This window comes from Bidens hawaiensis, unplaced genomic scaffold (genome assembly GCF_021521415.1).
Source record: "Bidens hawaiensis isolate Kalapana, Puna unplaced genomic scaffold, B.hawaiensis_p1.1 tig00419376_1, whole genome shotgun sequence".
In the NCBI taxonomy this organism is placed as follows: domain Eukaryota; kingdom Viridiplantae; phylum Streptophyta; class Magnoliopsida; order Asterales; family Asteraceae; genus Bidens; species Bidens hawaiensis.
The window spans coordinates 1,876,488-1,889,826 of NW_027504840.1; the positions used below are offsets into that span (position 1 = coordinate 1,876,488).

The 13,339-nt window shown below is 32.7% G+C and overlaps 1 protein-coding gene and 1 pseudogene across 1 annotated transcript; one reads left to right on the forward strand and one right to left on the reverse strand.

Moving 5' to 3' along the window:
* The first annotated feature begins 638 nt into the window (after positions 1 to 638).
* Positions 639 to 3,906, forward strand: LOC143608475 (uncharacterized). Its single transcript, XM_077083502.1, has 5 exons — positions 639 to 920; positions 1,008 to 1,092; positions 1,215 to 1,801; positions 2,104 to 2,317; positions 2,764 to 3,906. Exons 1-5 carry the CDS (start codon positions 915 to 917, stop codon positions 2,814 to 2,816), a joined length of 945 nt encoding a protein of 314 aa, XP_076939617.1. The 5' UTR covers positions 639 to 914; the 3' UTR covers positions 2,817 to 3,906.
* Positions 2,822 to 7,086, reverse strand: LOC143608492 (ABC transporter I family member 11, chloroplastic-like; annotated as a pseudogene).
* Between the last annotated feature and the right edge of the window lie 6,253 nt (positions 7,087 to 13,339).

Here is a 13,339-nt window from a genome sequence, read left to right on the forward strand (position 1 = left end):
CCACTGCCACCTTATCACCCTAACCAACCTTGCTTTATATATGGACTAATCACTAAAGTGATCAATCGTACAATCTGTAGGCCAACCATCCAGATATTAACTCTGGTCCCCAATAAAATATCTATATCCATCTTCATTGAAGGTTTGTTTGATCAGAAAAAGTTAATCATGCTGTTATAGATTCAGTGTGAACTTTCCTTAAACTATGTAATTGTTTCAGTTTTCATGGGATTGTAGCAGCATTCTTCAGTTGTTTTGTTCAACATCCTGCATGATCCAACAATGATAGTAGTTTTTGCATTTCTGCAGAAACAATGAAGTTAATGTTAATCAATAACTATAGCCATCTTATACTGACAGGGGATGGGATAAATATTATATTAAATAGTATCATCTTTCATTATGTTACCACTTACCACTATAAACTCCTAACTAATATACTAGATTCTGAGTATCATCATGTTGGAAACTATCCAACCTGATAATTTTGGAAAATAAACATTCTTCATGGTCTTATCATCTTTAGATGTCATAAAAAATAAACATATATTCTTCATGGTCTATCGTCTTTAGATGTCATAAACGAAAAAACGTTAGTCACTCGATACTAACCCTTATTACAGTAACCATACAACAAAAAGGAAACACCATCTCATCAAAATGCTTACACGCACGTGTTCACACCTTTATACATGTTTAATCACGCTGTTGTGCATTGTAGGAACTGTCTTCCTCATAAGAACCCACAATCATATGATTTTTGCGTGTTTCCCTATGTTTTTTCCCCATGTGTCTTAAATATTTCGGAAGCAAGTTGTTTGCTTATATACACACATGATCATTATAAATAGCGTGTTTAATAACCTCACACTATAGGAAGTCCTAAACTAGTGTTTAATAATACAAACTTCAAGATGAGAGTAAGTAACTCGATATCCAACTTTAGAGGTTACATGAAGATGTCATCGTAACTTTATCTCTTTTTTGTTCTGTTATGTTATTTTCAGACGCTACGCTGGATGCAGAAAAGATTCAGGAAAAACATTGAACAAAGCACAAATGTTTCCACAGGCACTCCTCTGTCCTTATCTGGTATGTTACCATTAGGTACCTCTTTAAATAGCATCTTAATGCTATTTTAAAAATATGAATTGTTCGTTTAAACACGCACAACATATTGACGGGAATTCAGTTTGTTAAAACTTTAATTTCAGGGAAATCCTATTCTTGTTTCTCAGCACTATGGGAGCTTGATGAGCAACAACATTATCCTGAAGCAAAAACCAACTCTGCACAGTTCAGGCAGCCCAATGCACTTGAAGCACGTGGAGTGGAAATAGTAAACGAAGAAGAAATAGTTGAAATGAAGCCAGAGTCTTTTCATGGACTTCTTGCAATTGGAACTCTTGGTTCTGTTATAATCCCCATAACACCAAAACCTGCAGCAGTTGAGGAAGAAACCAGTGGAGCGCAGATTCTGAACAAGTTAGAAAATCTAACTGAAAAAGAACTAGAAAAGGATACCAAAGAGAACAAATATATGGTGAAAGAATGTTATGAAACGCCAGCAATCAAAGAAGAGAAGGAACAAAAGACTACACCTGACAGCACTTCGAAGAAAAATGGCATATCCTACAAGAGATCAGATAAATTAGACAAAGGGGTGAAAAGAGAAACTCGTGCGTTTCTTGCTATGAAGAAAATGCTGAAAAAGCTTGATTTCACATCAAGGTGCAGCACAACTTCAGCTTTTAGAAGTAATGCTACTATTTGTGATTCGACGGAGAAAACACCCACCAAGGTAGGTAATCTAGTGAGCCCATTGACTTATGAGTGGGTTGGTTTAGGTTGTGATAGATCTCAAACGGGTTAAACTGGAAAAAATAAAATAAAAAAAACCGCCCTAAAAGGGGAACAGGTTGAAAGACGAGCATTGTCTGTTTTTAATGCATATAACCCGCAACTCAACACTTCTAAAAGAAGTACAAAAATGCATATAACCTGCAACTCAACACTTGTAAAAGAATTTTTATACATATTAATATGTTCGGTTAAGTCCCATGCGTTTAGAACAGGAACATGACAAATTTATCATCTTTTTAGGTTTTCCGAAAGTCGAGAAAAATCCACCCGCAAGGAGCTGATAGTCATGTCAATAAGTCACATAAGTATGAGGTCAAGCAGATGTGTTATGATAAAGAAGTGGCATCAGATGACGAAGACAAAGAAACAATTAGCAGCAACATGTTTGCCCACGGGCCTTTCAACATGCAGCCAGCAGGAAGAAAAGCACAGTGGATTAAAACTGATGCGGATTGTAAGTGCAAATGCATAATAACTTGGAGATCGTAATTTCAACCCATTCACTTATGAACGGGTCATTTTGGTTTGTGTTTTATCCAAGGGACCAAATAAAAAGGTTTAGATAAAATGGAACGGGTTGAAAGTTGCCCAAATATTTTAATGCATACAACCTCCTAAATCATTTTATTCAAAGATATGGATTACCAAAGTAATGAACTAATAATATTTTTTGTAATTATAATCAACACAATAAGAAATATAAAACAATTCAACTGGACAAGAAAGTGTTATTGGAGCAGCCCGACCTGACCCATTTCAACCGGTTATAATTTTTTTTCAGCATGAACCAGTTACCAGAACCACCTGAACAACCTGTATTATGACTGTTATAAACAGCAGGTAGCAGCTGTATTTATAGATTACTCATCCAGTTTTCTATTTTCTACTATTTATGTGTAGATTTTGTGCTGGAGTTTTGGAGACTGGAAAAACGGGTTGTTGATGTTCTATAGTTATCTCATCCTTGCAAGAAAGAAGCGTGATTGTGTGTTGGATTGGTAGTATCAAGTATTGTAAAGCTACCGTTCTAGAAAAAACAAAAAACAAAATCAAAAAGTATTGCAAAGCCGGTTACCCGTCATATATGGTAAAAATGATAATGAATGGTGTATAAGTGTGCATTTTCCGTAATTGTCAATCACCAAGGCGTCTGACCTCCTTGCTTTATATAAAGATGAATAAAACTGGAAATATTCCTATCATACTAAGGTAATATCCCAGTTTTAATTAGTGAAGAGGACCAAGGGTGTAGGAAAGTTTTATGTCATATATGATGCATTGACTTAATTCTTTGACTGGAAACCTGTTGTATCCGTGTATACCAACAAATCATTATATCAAACGTATTAGGTTAGTTTCTTCAGTTTATTAAAAAAAAGATATATTTTCATGGATATATTAAGAGAAGTATGTTAGCTTCTGATAAACACTTTATTAAAAATGAAATTCACTAAATAAGAGTTTTAAGAGTGATTAGACGTTCAAACCATTGTACTTGCCACAAGTAGATTAGTTATAAAAAATGGAGTGCCACATAGCATACGTACAAGTACAAGGGTGTCAAATTTCATTTTATGAAACAGAATAGACAAATATATAAAGTTGCAATGGAAAAGAAGACTATCATCATAGTTCAATTAATGTTTTAACTTAAATCATTTTTTAGTTCTATTTAATTATTTTATTCACACTTTCCAACAACGATAACAAGAACCATACCATGACTCCAACAAAAGGTTCTTTTGGTAAATATCTTCACATTTTGCATGGTTCATCCATCATAACAAACTATTAATGCCAAGCTACATGTTCCTGATTGAAGGGTATTTTGGTCATTCGTACAAAAAAGGGCATTCATCAAAAAGGAACTTAGAACTTAACTTCAAAGTCCAAGCACCCTTTAAACCTTTCTTGTTTTACAAAATAAAGATGCAACTTCTGTGATCTTGGTTATGATACATAGTGGAATTAATGAGATTAATAAAGTAATCCGTAGTGACTTATATCACGATTAGAGTGAGGTGTTAGTGACTAGACATTTTCAATGGTAATGTCGACAACTCGATCATAGATTATGAACATTTGACCATATGTGTGCAAGTATGTTTAAATCATTAATTAAGCATTAGTAGTACCTCTGGAAGACATGAAAGCCATAATATCGGTAGGGGCTTTTCTTTCAGCAGTCCACCCACATCCATCCTCCATGATTTGTCAACCACGTACAGGTGTTAACTCTCTGCAATTATTATGGTATAAATATATATGTTTCACATGAGTAAACAAAATCAAAAGCTGAAGTTGTATGATTACTAGCCGATCAGGTGAACAAGGGAAGTACGCAGATTTTGTGTTGTCTAGGAGCGTTGATCATATATTTACATTAGGATTGAAGTACAACAGAGGGTTCTGCACATGTTTGTGCAGAGAACCCGTGAAGAACTTAAAAAAGGAGAAATACAAATTTACACATGCAAACACACACTATATTGAGTGAATATATGTCGGTACATGGGAGGGTATTTATACCCCTGAATATGACGGTTAAATAACCGTTTTTAACTACCTAACAGGTGGATATGACTTCCTTCTAATTCGATGTTCCAGTTTGACTTTTAAACTTTTTTCGACTGCTAAATTACATAGATTTCTTGATTAATTCCACGTCTTAACATTTTGCAACATCATAATAATGACATGCAACACAGTTAGTTACTTACAGGCTAGAAGCTTCCAAAGAAAACTGTGGTAAAATTTAATATAACCAAATAACTTATATAGAAGCTGAGAAAATCTTATACAGTAGATCCTGTTTTAAATTTTTATGTTCCAATATGTTTGTTGTGGAACATCTTGCTATACTAGATCATTTAAGTCAACCATAACAAACTTCGTATTAGGCTTTTAAATTAAAAAAAAAGGGTCCTTTTTTCTTTTAAATTTGAATGTCAACTGAAGCTGATTTTCTTGGGGAGAGAGGTAAAACAAGGTAAATTTGAAACAAAATGTATAGAAAAACATGCATGATAAAAAAACCGAGTGAGAGAAGGAAATTATTCTGTTCTTAAACAAAATTTTGCATCAGCATGGGTATTTAAGAGTAAGCATGAATCTTATGACGAATATGAAGATTAGTTTCGCCAATCAATAATATCACATTTGACCAACTTCAAGATGAAAAAGTGACCAGAATGTCTAGAACAATGAAAAAACTTAAGGTCGTGGCTTACAACAAGTATAGTCAATTCTTTCTTTGAACTCTTGAGCAGCTTAAAAACATCCGCACGTGCTTTCCAATCTACATTAAAAATGTATAGCAGGTCTCATTAGTTTTTCCAAGTGATAGAGTACTCAAAGTCAATGATGATGTGAATTTAAAATAATTAAAAAACTGTATCATACTTGTAATAACGTGTGTATTTTTTTATATGAAGATCAGATATGGGAAAACAATATTAGGAAGGATAAGGATGACAAGGTATTTTCCATACCGAGGCCAGCTAAAGGCTCATCAAGTACCGGCAATTCTGGAGTTTGTACCTGAGTGAGGTGGGCATATAAAAGTGGTCAAATTACATGACCAAGTGCATGGTGGCAAAATGGGCGGGTCAATTACCAGCAAGAGCAAGGCGTCGTTTGTAGCCACCACTTAAGGAGTTTGGATTCTTATCTAAAGCAATCCCATTTAAATCAACCTAACAGATGCATAATCAAATTGAAGGTAATACCGAAGTGATAGCTCTTCCAAGTCTTCTAGCTGCAATAAGTTCTTTAACTTTAATTCTGTCTAGGCAACCCAAATGTGATTTCATCAAAGACATTATCTGCCACAAAGTACCTATTTCAAAATAATTCACCTCAGAGAACATCTTGCGCAAACGTGAGTTGAGAAATAAAACTACGCTTCTATTGTTGATCTCCAAAAAGTATGACTAAATTTACATGTGTATTTAGAATGACGTTCTTTTATACAATAACCTTCTTATTTGTCTAATTCAACCTCACAGCTAGGGGTGTTGAACGATTTATTCGATTTGTTCGGTTATGAGATTTTTATACCCCCTCGAATTCAGAAAGGGGGTAATCGAACCAAATTCAATTCGGTTAAAACGGAATAAATCGATTCAAACGGTATTAATAAATCCAAAAAAACAATTTGGCCTGAATTTTATTTCTTTTTGTGTTATGAACAGTCAATAAAGGCATAATAAACAAACACAACATATACATCCTAAAACCAAAAGTTAAAGGCCATAATTGAACATCTAAACCAATAAATAGTCAACCATAAAAAACCATCCTAACCATGGAACCGTCGATGACTGATTAGTAGAATATCTCGAAACATAAACATCTTGATATTTAGATGTTTAAGCTCAATTATAATATGCATCCCAACTCTTTGTGGAGATAATAGGACAGGATCATCGGTGTATGTATGTTTGAATTGAATATAAATGGAGCCTCTTTGTGGAGATAATAGATGTTTTAGCCCTGCAACAAGATATTTAGATGCCTGCAGTGCAGTGCAGTGCAGTGCAGTGCAGTGCAGTGCAGTGTGAGAAAGTAAAGTAACCGGCGAAAATGTAATCTTCCTCTTACCGCTTCTGCTTCATCAGAAAATCAATCCAAAACAGGGTATAGTCTGTCTGTCTAACCAAATGAATCAGAATGCATATGATTTTTTCTATATAAAATTAACCTTATTAGACCATTTATAATTATGTGATAAGTGATTGTGGTGAGATTAATAATCACTAGAGGATCAATTACAATAAAAAGGCAGCTAAGCGGCCGTCACCTCCTTTTGAATGATAAAACTAATCTTACCGAAAACAAAGTTATCGTTCTTCGGCTTTGATGAGTTACTGTGCACGGTCTGCTGAATTCTTTTCAGGGGTAGCAACATCAAGGGTGTAACAACTCGGATTTTTAAATTATTATTTTATTAACTGTTACCCGACCCGTTTTACGTTCGGAAAATTTTACCAATATATCGCATTTAACGAATCATTATTATTATTTTAATGTTTTAATATTTATTATTTAAATATTTATTTAATTACTAAAAACAACTTTGAAAAATATATCTTTTTAATCCAAAACTAAACTTTTAACCCTTAATGCTTCCATCCTTATAGTTCAAGGATCTAATTGCAATTTCTGTTATATTAATATATTATTATTATATTTCTCCTAACCCTTTAACCTGTTTCCCTTCATATCAAATATTTGATGAGATTAATTTTTAATTTAATAAGATGTTATAACTCGTTTAATGACTATTTGGGTTTGATAAGACCCATACCCGTGACTTCGGGTCAAATGCATGAGAAGCTTCCATTTATAAATCAAGCAATCTGGTGGCTTCCATAAAAGGGGGAGCGACCATATCTTGACACGTATGATTTATAAGCTTTCGTTTATATATATATGTGTGTATATATATATGTGTGGGTGGGATCTAGAGAGAACTAGAGAACTAGTAAAGAATTATTTTTAGCTATTTTTAAAAAAATATTTTGTATTTTTTTCTTTCCTCATAATAAGATGATATTGATACTAAAAAAAAACCTTGTCGGTGTAGTGCATATGTGCACTAATGCCTATTGCATATATACAATAGTGTTTTATTGCATATAATACAACACAATTGTATTATACAATACACACTATTGAATATATGCAAATACAACACTAATAATTGTGTGCAATACACACTAACACATATATGTAATACAACACTAATGCACATATGCACTATATCGATTTTTTTTATTTTTGTATAAAATATAACAATATTGCACATATACAATACAAACAATTGCATATATGCTAATTAACACTATTGCACATATAAAAATACACACTAGTGCATATATGCATTAAGAAAAAGTCAACGTATTGCACATATGCATTACAACGAGTTTTTTTTAATGTTTTTATATTTTTATATTTCTTTTATGGTAAAGAATAACAACATATAAGAAGGATGAATGAAAAAAAAATTTAAAAATATTTTTTTTATTTAAATTAAAAATATTTTATTATTAGTTCTTTAGTTCTCTCTCTAAGAATGAGTTATCTCTTGATCATTTCCCTATATATATACATACATATATATAGAGGTGAGATCTAGAGAGAACTCCTCTTAAAGAGAGAACTAGAGAATTCCTCTTTACACTATTAACTTTAACTAATCAGGGGTTAAAACAAAGAAATGGAAAAACAAAAAAAAAGGTGGGGTTTTTAGTGAATAAAGGGTAAAATTGGGATTAAGAAGAAAGGCCATCAGATAGCGTCTCATTTGTTTTCCATATTCTCCTTCTTCTGCAACAAGAACAAAGATCTAAGGTTTTCAAAAATCGAACAATCGGTTGTAAAATCAAGCACGAATCAGAAGAACATAAGCAGGTAAACTATCATAACATCATCTTCTTCTTCCTCGATCTGCAATTCTATCCTAACGAACAAAGATCTAGGGTTTTCAAAAATCGTGCGATTGGTTATGTAATTAAGCACGAATCAGAAGAACATTAGCAGGTAAAAGATCATAAAGTAGATTTCACATATTATTAGTGTTGATTAGGTGTATTTAGCAGTGATTCTGTTTTTACTGCATATTTTTTTGGTTATATTACACATATGCACTATTAAACATCATGTAATGCATCTAAAATTGCAATGAGAATGTTAGTCCATTTGTGTAGTTATAATACACGCATGCAATAAATATAAGGATATTATATCCATTTGTGATTATAATAAAAGAAGGAGATGTGTATGCTACCCTAGATTAACACCCTTAGATCTAAAGAATCAAAGGTATAAAACAGTAGAAGGGGAAAAAAGAAAGGGAGGCGGGGTTCTGAATGGTGAAGGGTAAATCTGGAATTAGAAGAAAAAAGGAACCAGCAATCTGCTCCTTCATTTACACTCTTTTTCTCCTCTGCAATTATCTTCAAACCAGACGATAACTTAGGGTTTGAGTAATCGGTGACAAAATCAAGCATGAAACAGAGTATTTATAGCAGGTAAACAATCATATTAGTTAATTTCATAAGTTACAAGCGCCGATTAGTCGTATATCTCGTGTATTTCTAACGATTTGTGCATCTAGAGTCGATTAGGTACGCTGTAAGTGATGATTAAATGTATATCACGTTAATTCAGACTGATTTGCGTATACAATGTCAATTAGACATATTACAAGTAAAGTTAGGTATATACCATGTCAAATACGAATGATTTTGTGTCTTTTCTTTAAATCGAAGAACAATTTGTTATATCAGTTAACTTTTATTCACATTTTGTATGATTAGTCAATTATTGCACATATGCAGTATATAAATAATTTGTTTGGTTGTACATATTTTAATTATGCTAGTCAAACACAATAATTTTACCGTATGTGTGAATCTCCGGTTATAATGCACAAGTGTATTACATTAAAACCTAGCTATGATGATGCATCTAATTGTACTTGTTGATTATTGCACACATATAGTACATGAATCATGTGTTTGACTGCATATTTTTTCGATATGTTAGGCGAACACAATAATTTTATCATATGTGTGAATATCCTGTTATAATGCACATGTGTATTGTATTATAACCTAGCTATGTTGATGCATCTAATTGTATTTGATTATTGCGTATATGCAGTACACGAGTCACGTGTTTAGCTGCACATTTTTTAGATATGTTAGTTGAACACAACAAGTTTATTGTACGTGTGAATATCCGGTTATAATGCACATGTGTATTACATTATATACTAGCTATGTTGATGCATCTAATTGTATTTGTTGATTATTGGACATATGCAGTACATGAATCATGTCTTTGGCTGCACATTTTTTAGATATGTTAGTAGAACACAACAATTCTATCGTATGTGTGAATATGCAGTTATAATGTATACGCGTATTACATTATGAAATTTAGTTATAATGCATATAGATAATCAAAAAAGAAGATGAAATTTCAAAAATGCTCGCTTACATAAATAATTCATGCATACACACTTATTCATTGTAACAAAACGATGATGTTAAAATTTCAGGAAAAGGCAAAATAAAATTGACAACGTGTAACCCGACAAAGCTAATCAAAGTCCTAATAATGGGTAACGATGTGTGGACAGAATGCGTGATAAAGAACTTGACATTGTGTATAACAGGGAGTAAAAGTAAAAAAAGAGTTTTTAGATTACAACAAGTTCGGTAAGTTACATTTTTATTTGTTTTCCTTTATTTAAAATTTAGGTGTTTAATTATGTTGTTTTGTACATTCAGAAGAAACATGGGCGAGACAAATATGAGGATGAAAAAGGGCGAGTGACTCAAAACAAAGAAGATTGTCGTGCCTTGAAGAGGCGAATTTAGGTAAATATAACAAAAATGACAGGTTTGTGAATACATACATTTGTAACAATAACATTACGTATAATTCAGAACCACAAAGACAATGAGGGCGTTTAAAAACATATAGATTTAAACGTGCATACGACGATGTCTTTGAGGGTGAATACTCAATACCCATTATAAACGTATTGCACAAATGCATTCCTGCGTATTACACTTTTTTTGCGGATCTGGTGTATTACATATATGCACTACAAATGTATTACATATATGCAGTATTGGTATATTGCGTACATGCATTACTCATGTATTACACATACATTCGGTTATGGGTTATGACATATATGCAATGCAAATGCATTACATATGTGAATTACGGATGTTATACATATATGCATTGCTAATATATTGAATACATGCATTATTGTTGTTGTAATAGGTGGAAAGCAAGCTCCGGGAAGGAGAAAAATAGAAAGAAATCGTGTATGTCACGAAATACGAAATACGGTTGTCTACACGCTAGTTGTTCGAAGGTGTTAGAGGCCTATAGGAAAAACAACGTGATGTCGTTCGCAGTCTGGTTCATGTCGTACCCCTCGGAACAATGTTGGAACTCTGAACCCATTGTCGGGTTAACTAAATTAGTTCATGTGTCAAGTCAGTTTCGGGTCAGTATTTGCTATCAGGTAGTTATGGTTCATATCTGTAGAACTAGTCAAGTTGATCGAGTTTTATAGGATGTGACGTTAGAGTTGGAGACCAAGTAGAAGTTGAAGTTTGTTGCTGAAATAGAGGAATAATATAACAATTTAGCATGTGTTTTATGTGTTTATATAATAAAAATAGAGTAGTCTGTTCCTTTCATTAGTACCCTTATGTAATTGTAATATTGAAGTTGGATAAACAAAATAAATCCTTTTTCATTGTGTGTCGGCGTAATCGGGATTGAGCCAACACCCGTTAATATCAAAAGCTCAGTGGATCGGTTTTTAAGTTTGGAATTTATGTTGTTTTGCTTGCATTAATGTTAGATATTTAAAGTTTGGATGGATGGCTTGAATTTTTCAAGTTTGAGTAACTGAAGCTGCATAATTTGTGTTTTGATAAGATACTTTACATATATTTACATCCATCAAATTATATTTGCATATGTTCACATTCATGCTGCATAAGAATTTTGTGAATATAAAGTGGAGTTAATTGGCCTACTAGTTGCTGCAAAGTAATAGTTTATCAGGTCAGGGTATGCAATCTGCTGCAAATTGCTGGTTAGAAATTCCAAGAAGCTAAATTGGGTAAATTTTCACCTATATTTCTAATGACATAAGAAAAACAAACATAACAAATTTTAACTAATTTAAAATGTTATATGTAATACACCCCTGTTAGGGGGTAAGGGTTTGCAGCTTGCTACGTATTACAGGTTAGCAATTCCCATTTAAAATTCGGTTTAAAAAGTGCGTTAGCTACAGATTGATGGTAAATCTGGAAACCATAAAAACTGTCTACTCGGCCCGAATAGCCCGTTTAAAAACCCAAACCTGCTCATTCATTTCTAGATTTTAAATAAATGAAACTAGTCCTCCATTAAAGACCCAACTGTAATTAAAAAAGTACAACATAATTTTATTAAAAAGCAGTAAAAATCAACTTTATATAAAATCTATAAATTTTATACATATCCAGCATAAACAAAACAACCTAAACAAAATCAACTACACTTGTTTAATTACATTAGTAGTTTGACTTGCGTGTCTAACGCCTATGTTAACATATGCACACAAGTCTTCACCGCATAATTTAAATACAAGGCTGTCCATTTCCTAATATCACCATTAATCAACCTTAATTGGCCAGGGAACACCCTTTACAGTACCGATGCGACATGACATCGTTTGTGTGTATTTGTAGCGTGACGCATAGTTCCTCACCCTGCATTAGAAAAAATAAGCTATAGTCACATATAGTATATAAAAAATTATAAATAGACAATAAATCTTTTCAAACCTGCTTAACATTGTGGTATTGCTCCTACCAACTTGGTATGAAAACAATTGTGGGAAAAATGTGTTTCAGGCCAAGCTAACTCTGATCGTATAAAATTTATCATGTTGATATGTAACCCGACCGACACGTTTTCTAAGCCAATAAAATACATGCATCTGCAACATGCTTTAGCAAAATCATTAAAAAAAGGCATCGACAGTTAAAATAACTCCAAAACTCACATTTCCGTAACAAAAAACCAACATGACATTTATTCTAACACCTGGTATGCAATCCGTAAACCACCGTCAACAACAGCAAACAACAACACACAAAAGAAAAAAAACAACTTCTAAACCATTAAAATGCATGCATCTACAGCTAGAAAAAAAGCAAATTAAATCACTTTACCTGAAACAAATTTGTGACTGAGTCAGAATATTAGACGAATGAAGACAAAATATAAGCACAAAGTGACCACCCATCACAAAAATGTTCAATAATAGCTTCCAAGGGTTTGCATTTGTATGCAACTAATATATATTACTTGAATACATTATATTACATATTTGTACTACTATACGTTATATTACATATATGTAGCATATTACATAATGTTACCTTGTTGATCAAATCCACCATATTGCAATTGAATAGGCAGATAGTGAATCAATATCAACAGATGAAATCATATGAGCAGTCCTATCAAACAAATTAACTACCTTCATCAAGTATCAACTGATATTAACTTAGATTCGCCCAATTCTGTAATTGCAATGTCAAATTTGCTTATAGAACACTCAGGTGAAGTAACACCTAATCAATTTAGTAGTAAAACAATTGTAAATCAATTAAAAATCACGAACGAGTAATGAAGACAACAATCGGCTTACAAAAACATGCAATTGACATGTTAAACGATTGAAATAATCGTTGATTAGGGTCTAGAATAACCGAGTTGTCATGATTTCTGATTTGCAGGTGCTAATTTCTGCTTGAACTAGGGTTTCTATTGGGATTGTTGAACAGGAAAATGTGGGTCAAATAGAGAAGACGTGAGTTTTTCTCTATGTTTTAGCAATTTACAAAAATAACCCGCTACTTAAGAGTTCTCTAGTTCT

Bases quoted from the DNA above. Each gene is read 5' to 3' on its own strand.
- LOC143608475 (XM_077083502.1), top strand. The intron at 1,093-1,214 runs GTATGTTACCAT...CTTTAATTTCAG, and splicing joins CACTCCTCTGTCCTTATCTG to GGAAATCCTATTCTTGTTTC. The intron at 1,802-2,103 runs GTAGGTAATCTA...TCATCTTTTTAG, and splicing joins CGGAGAAAACACCCACCAAG to GTTTTCCGAAAGTCGAGAAA.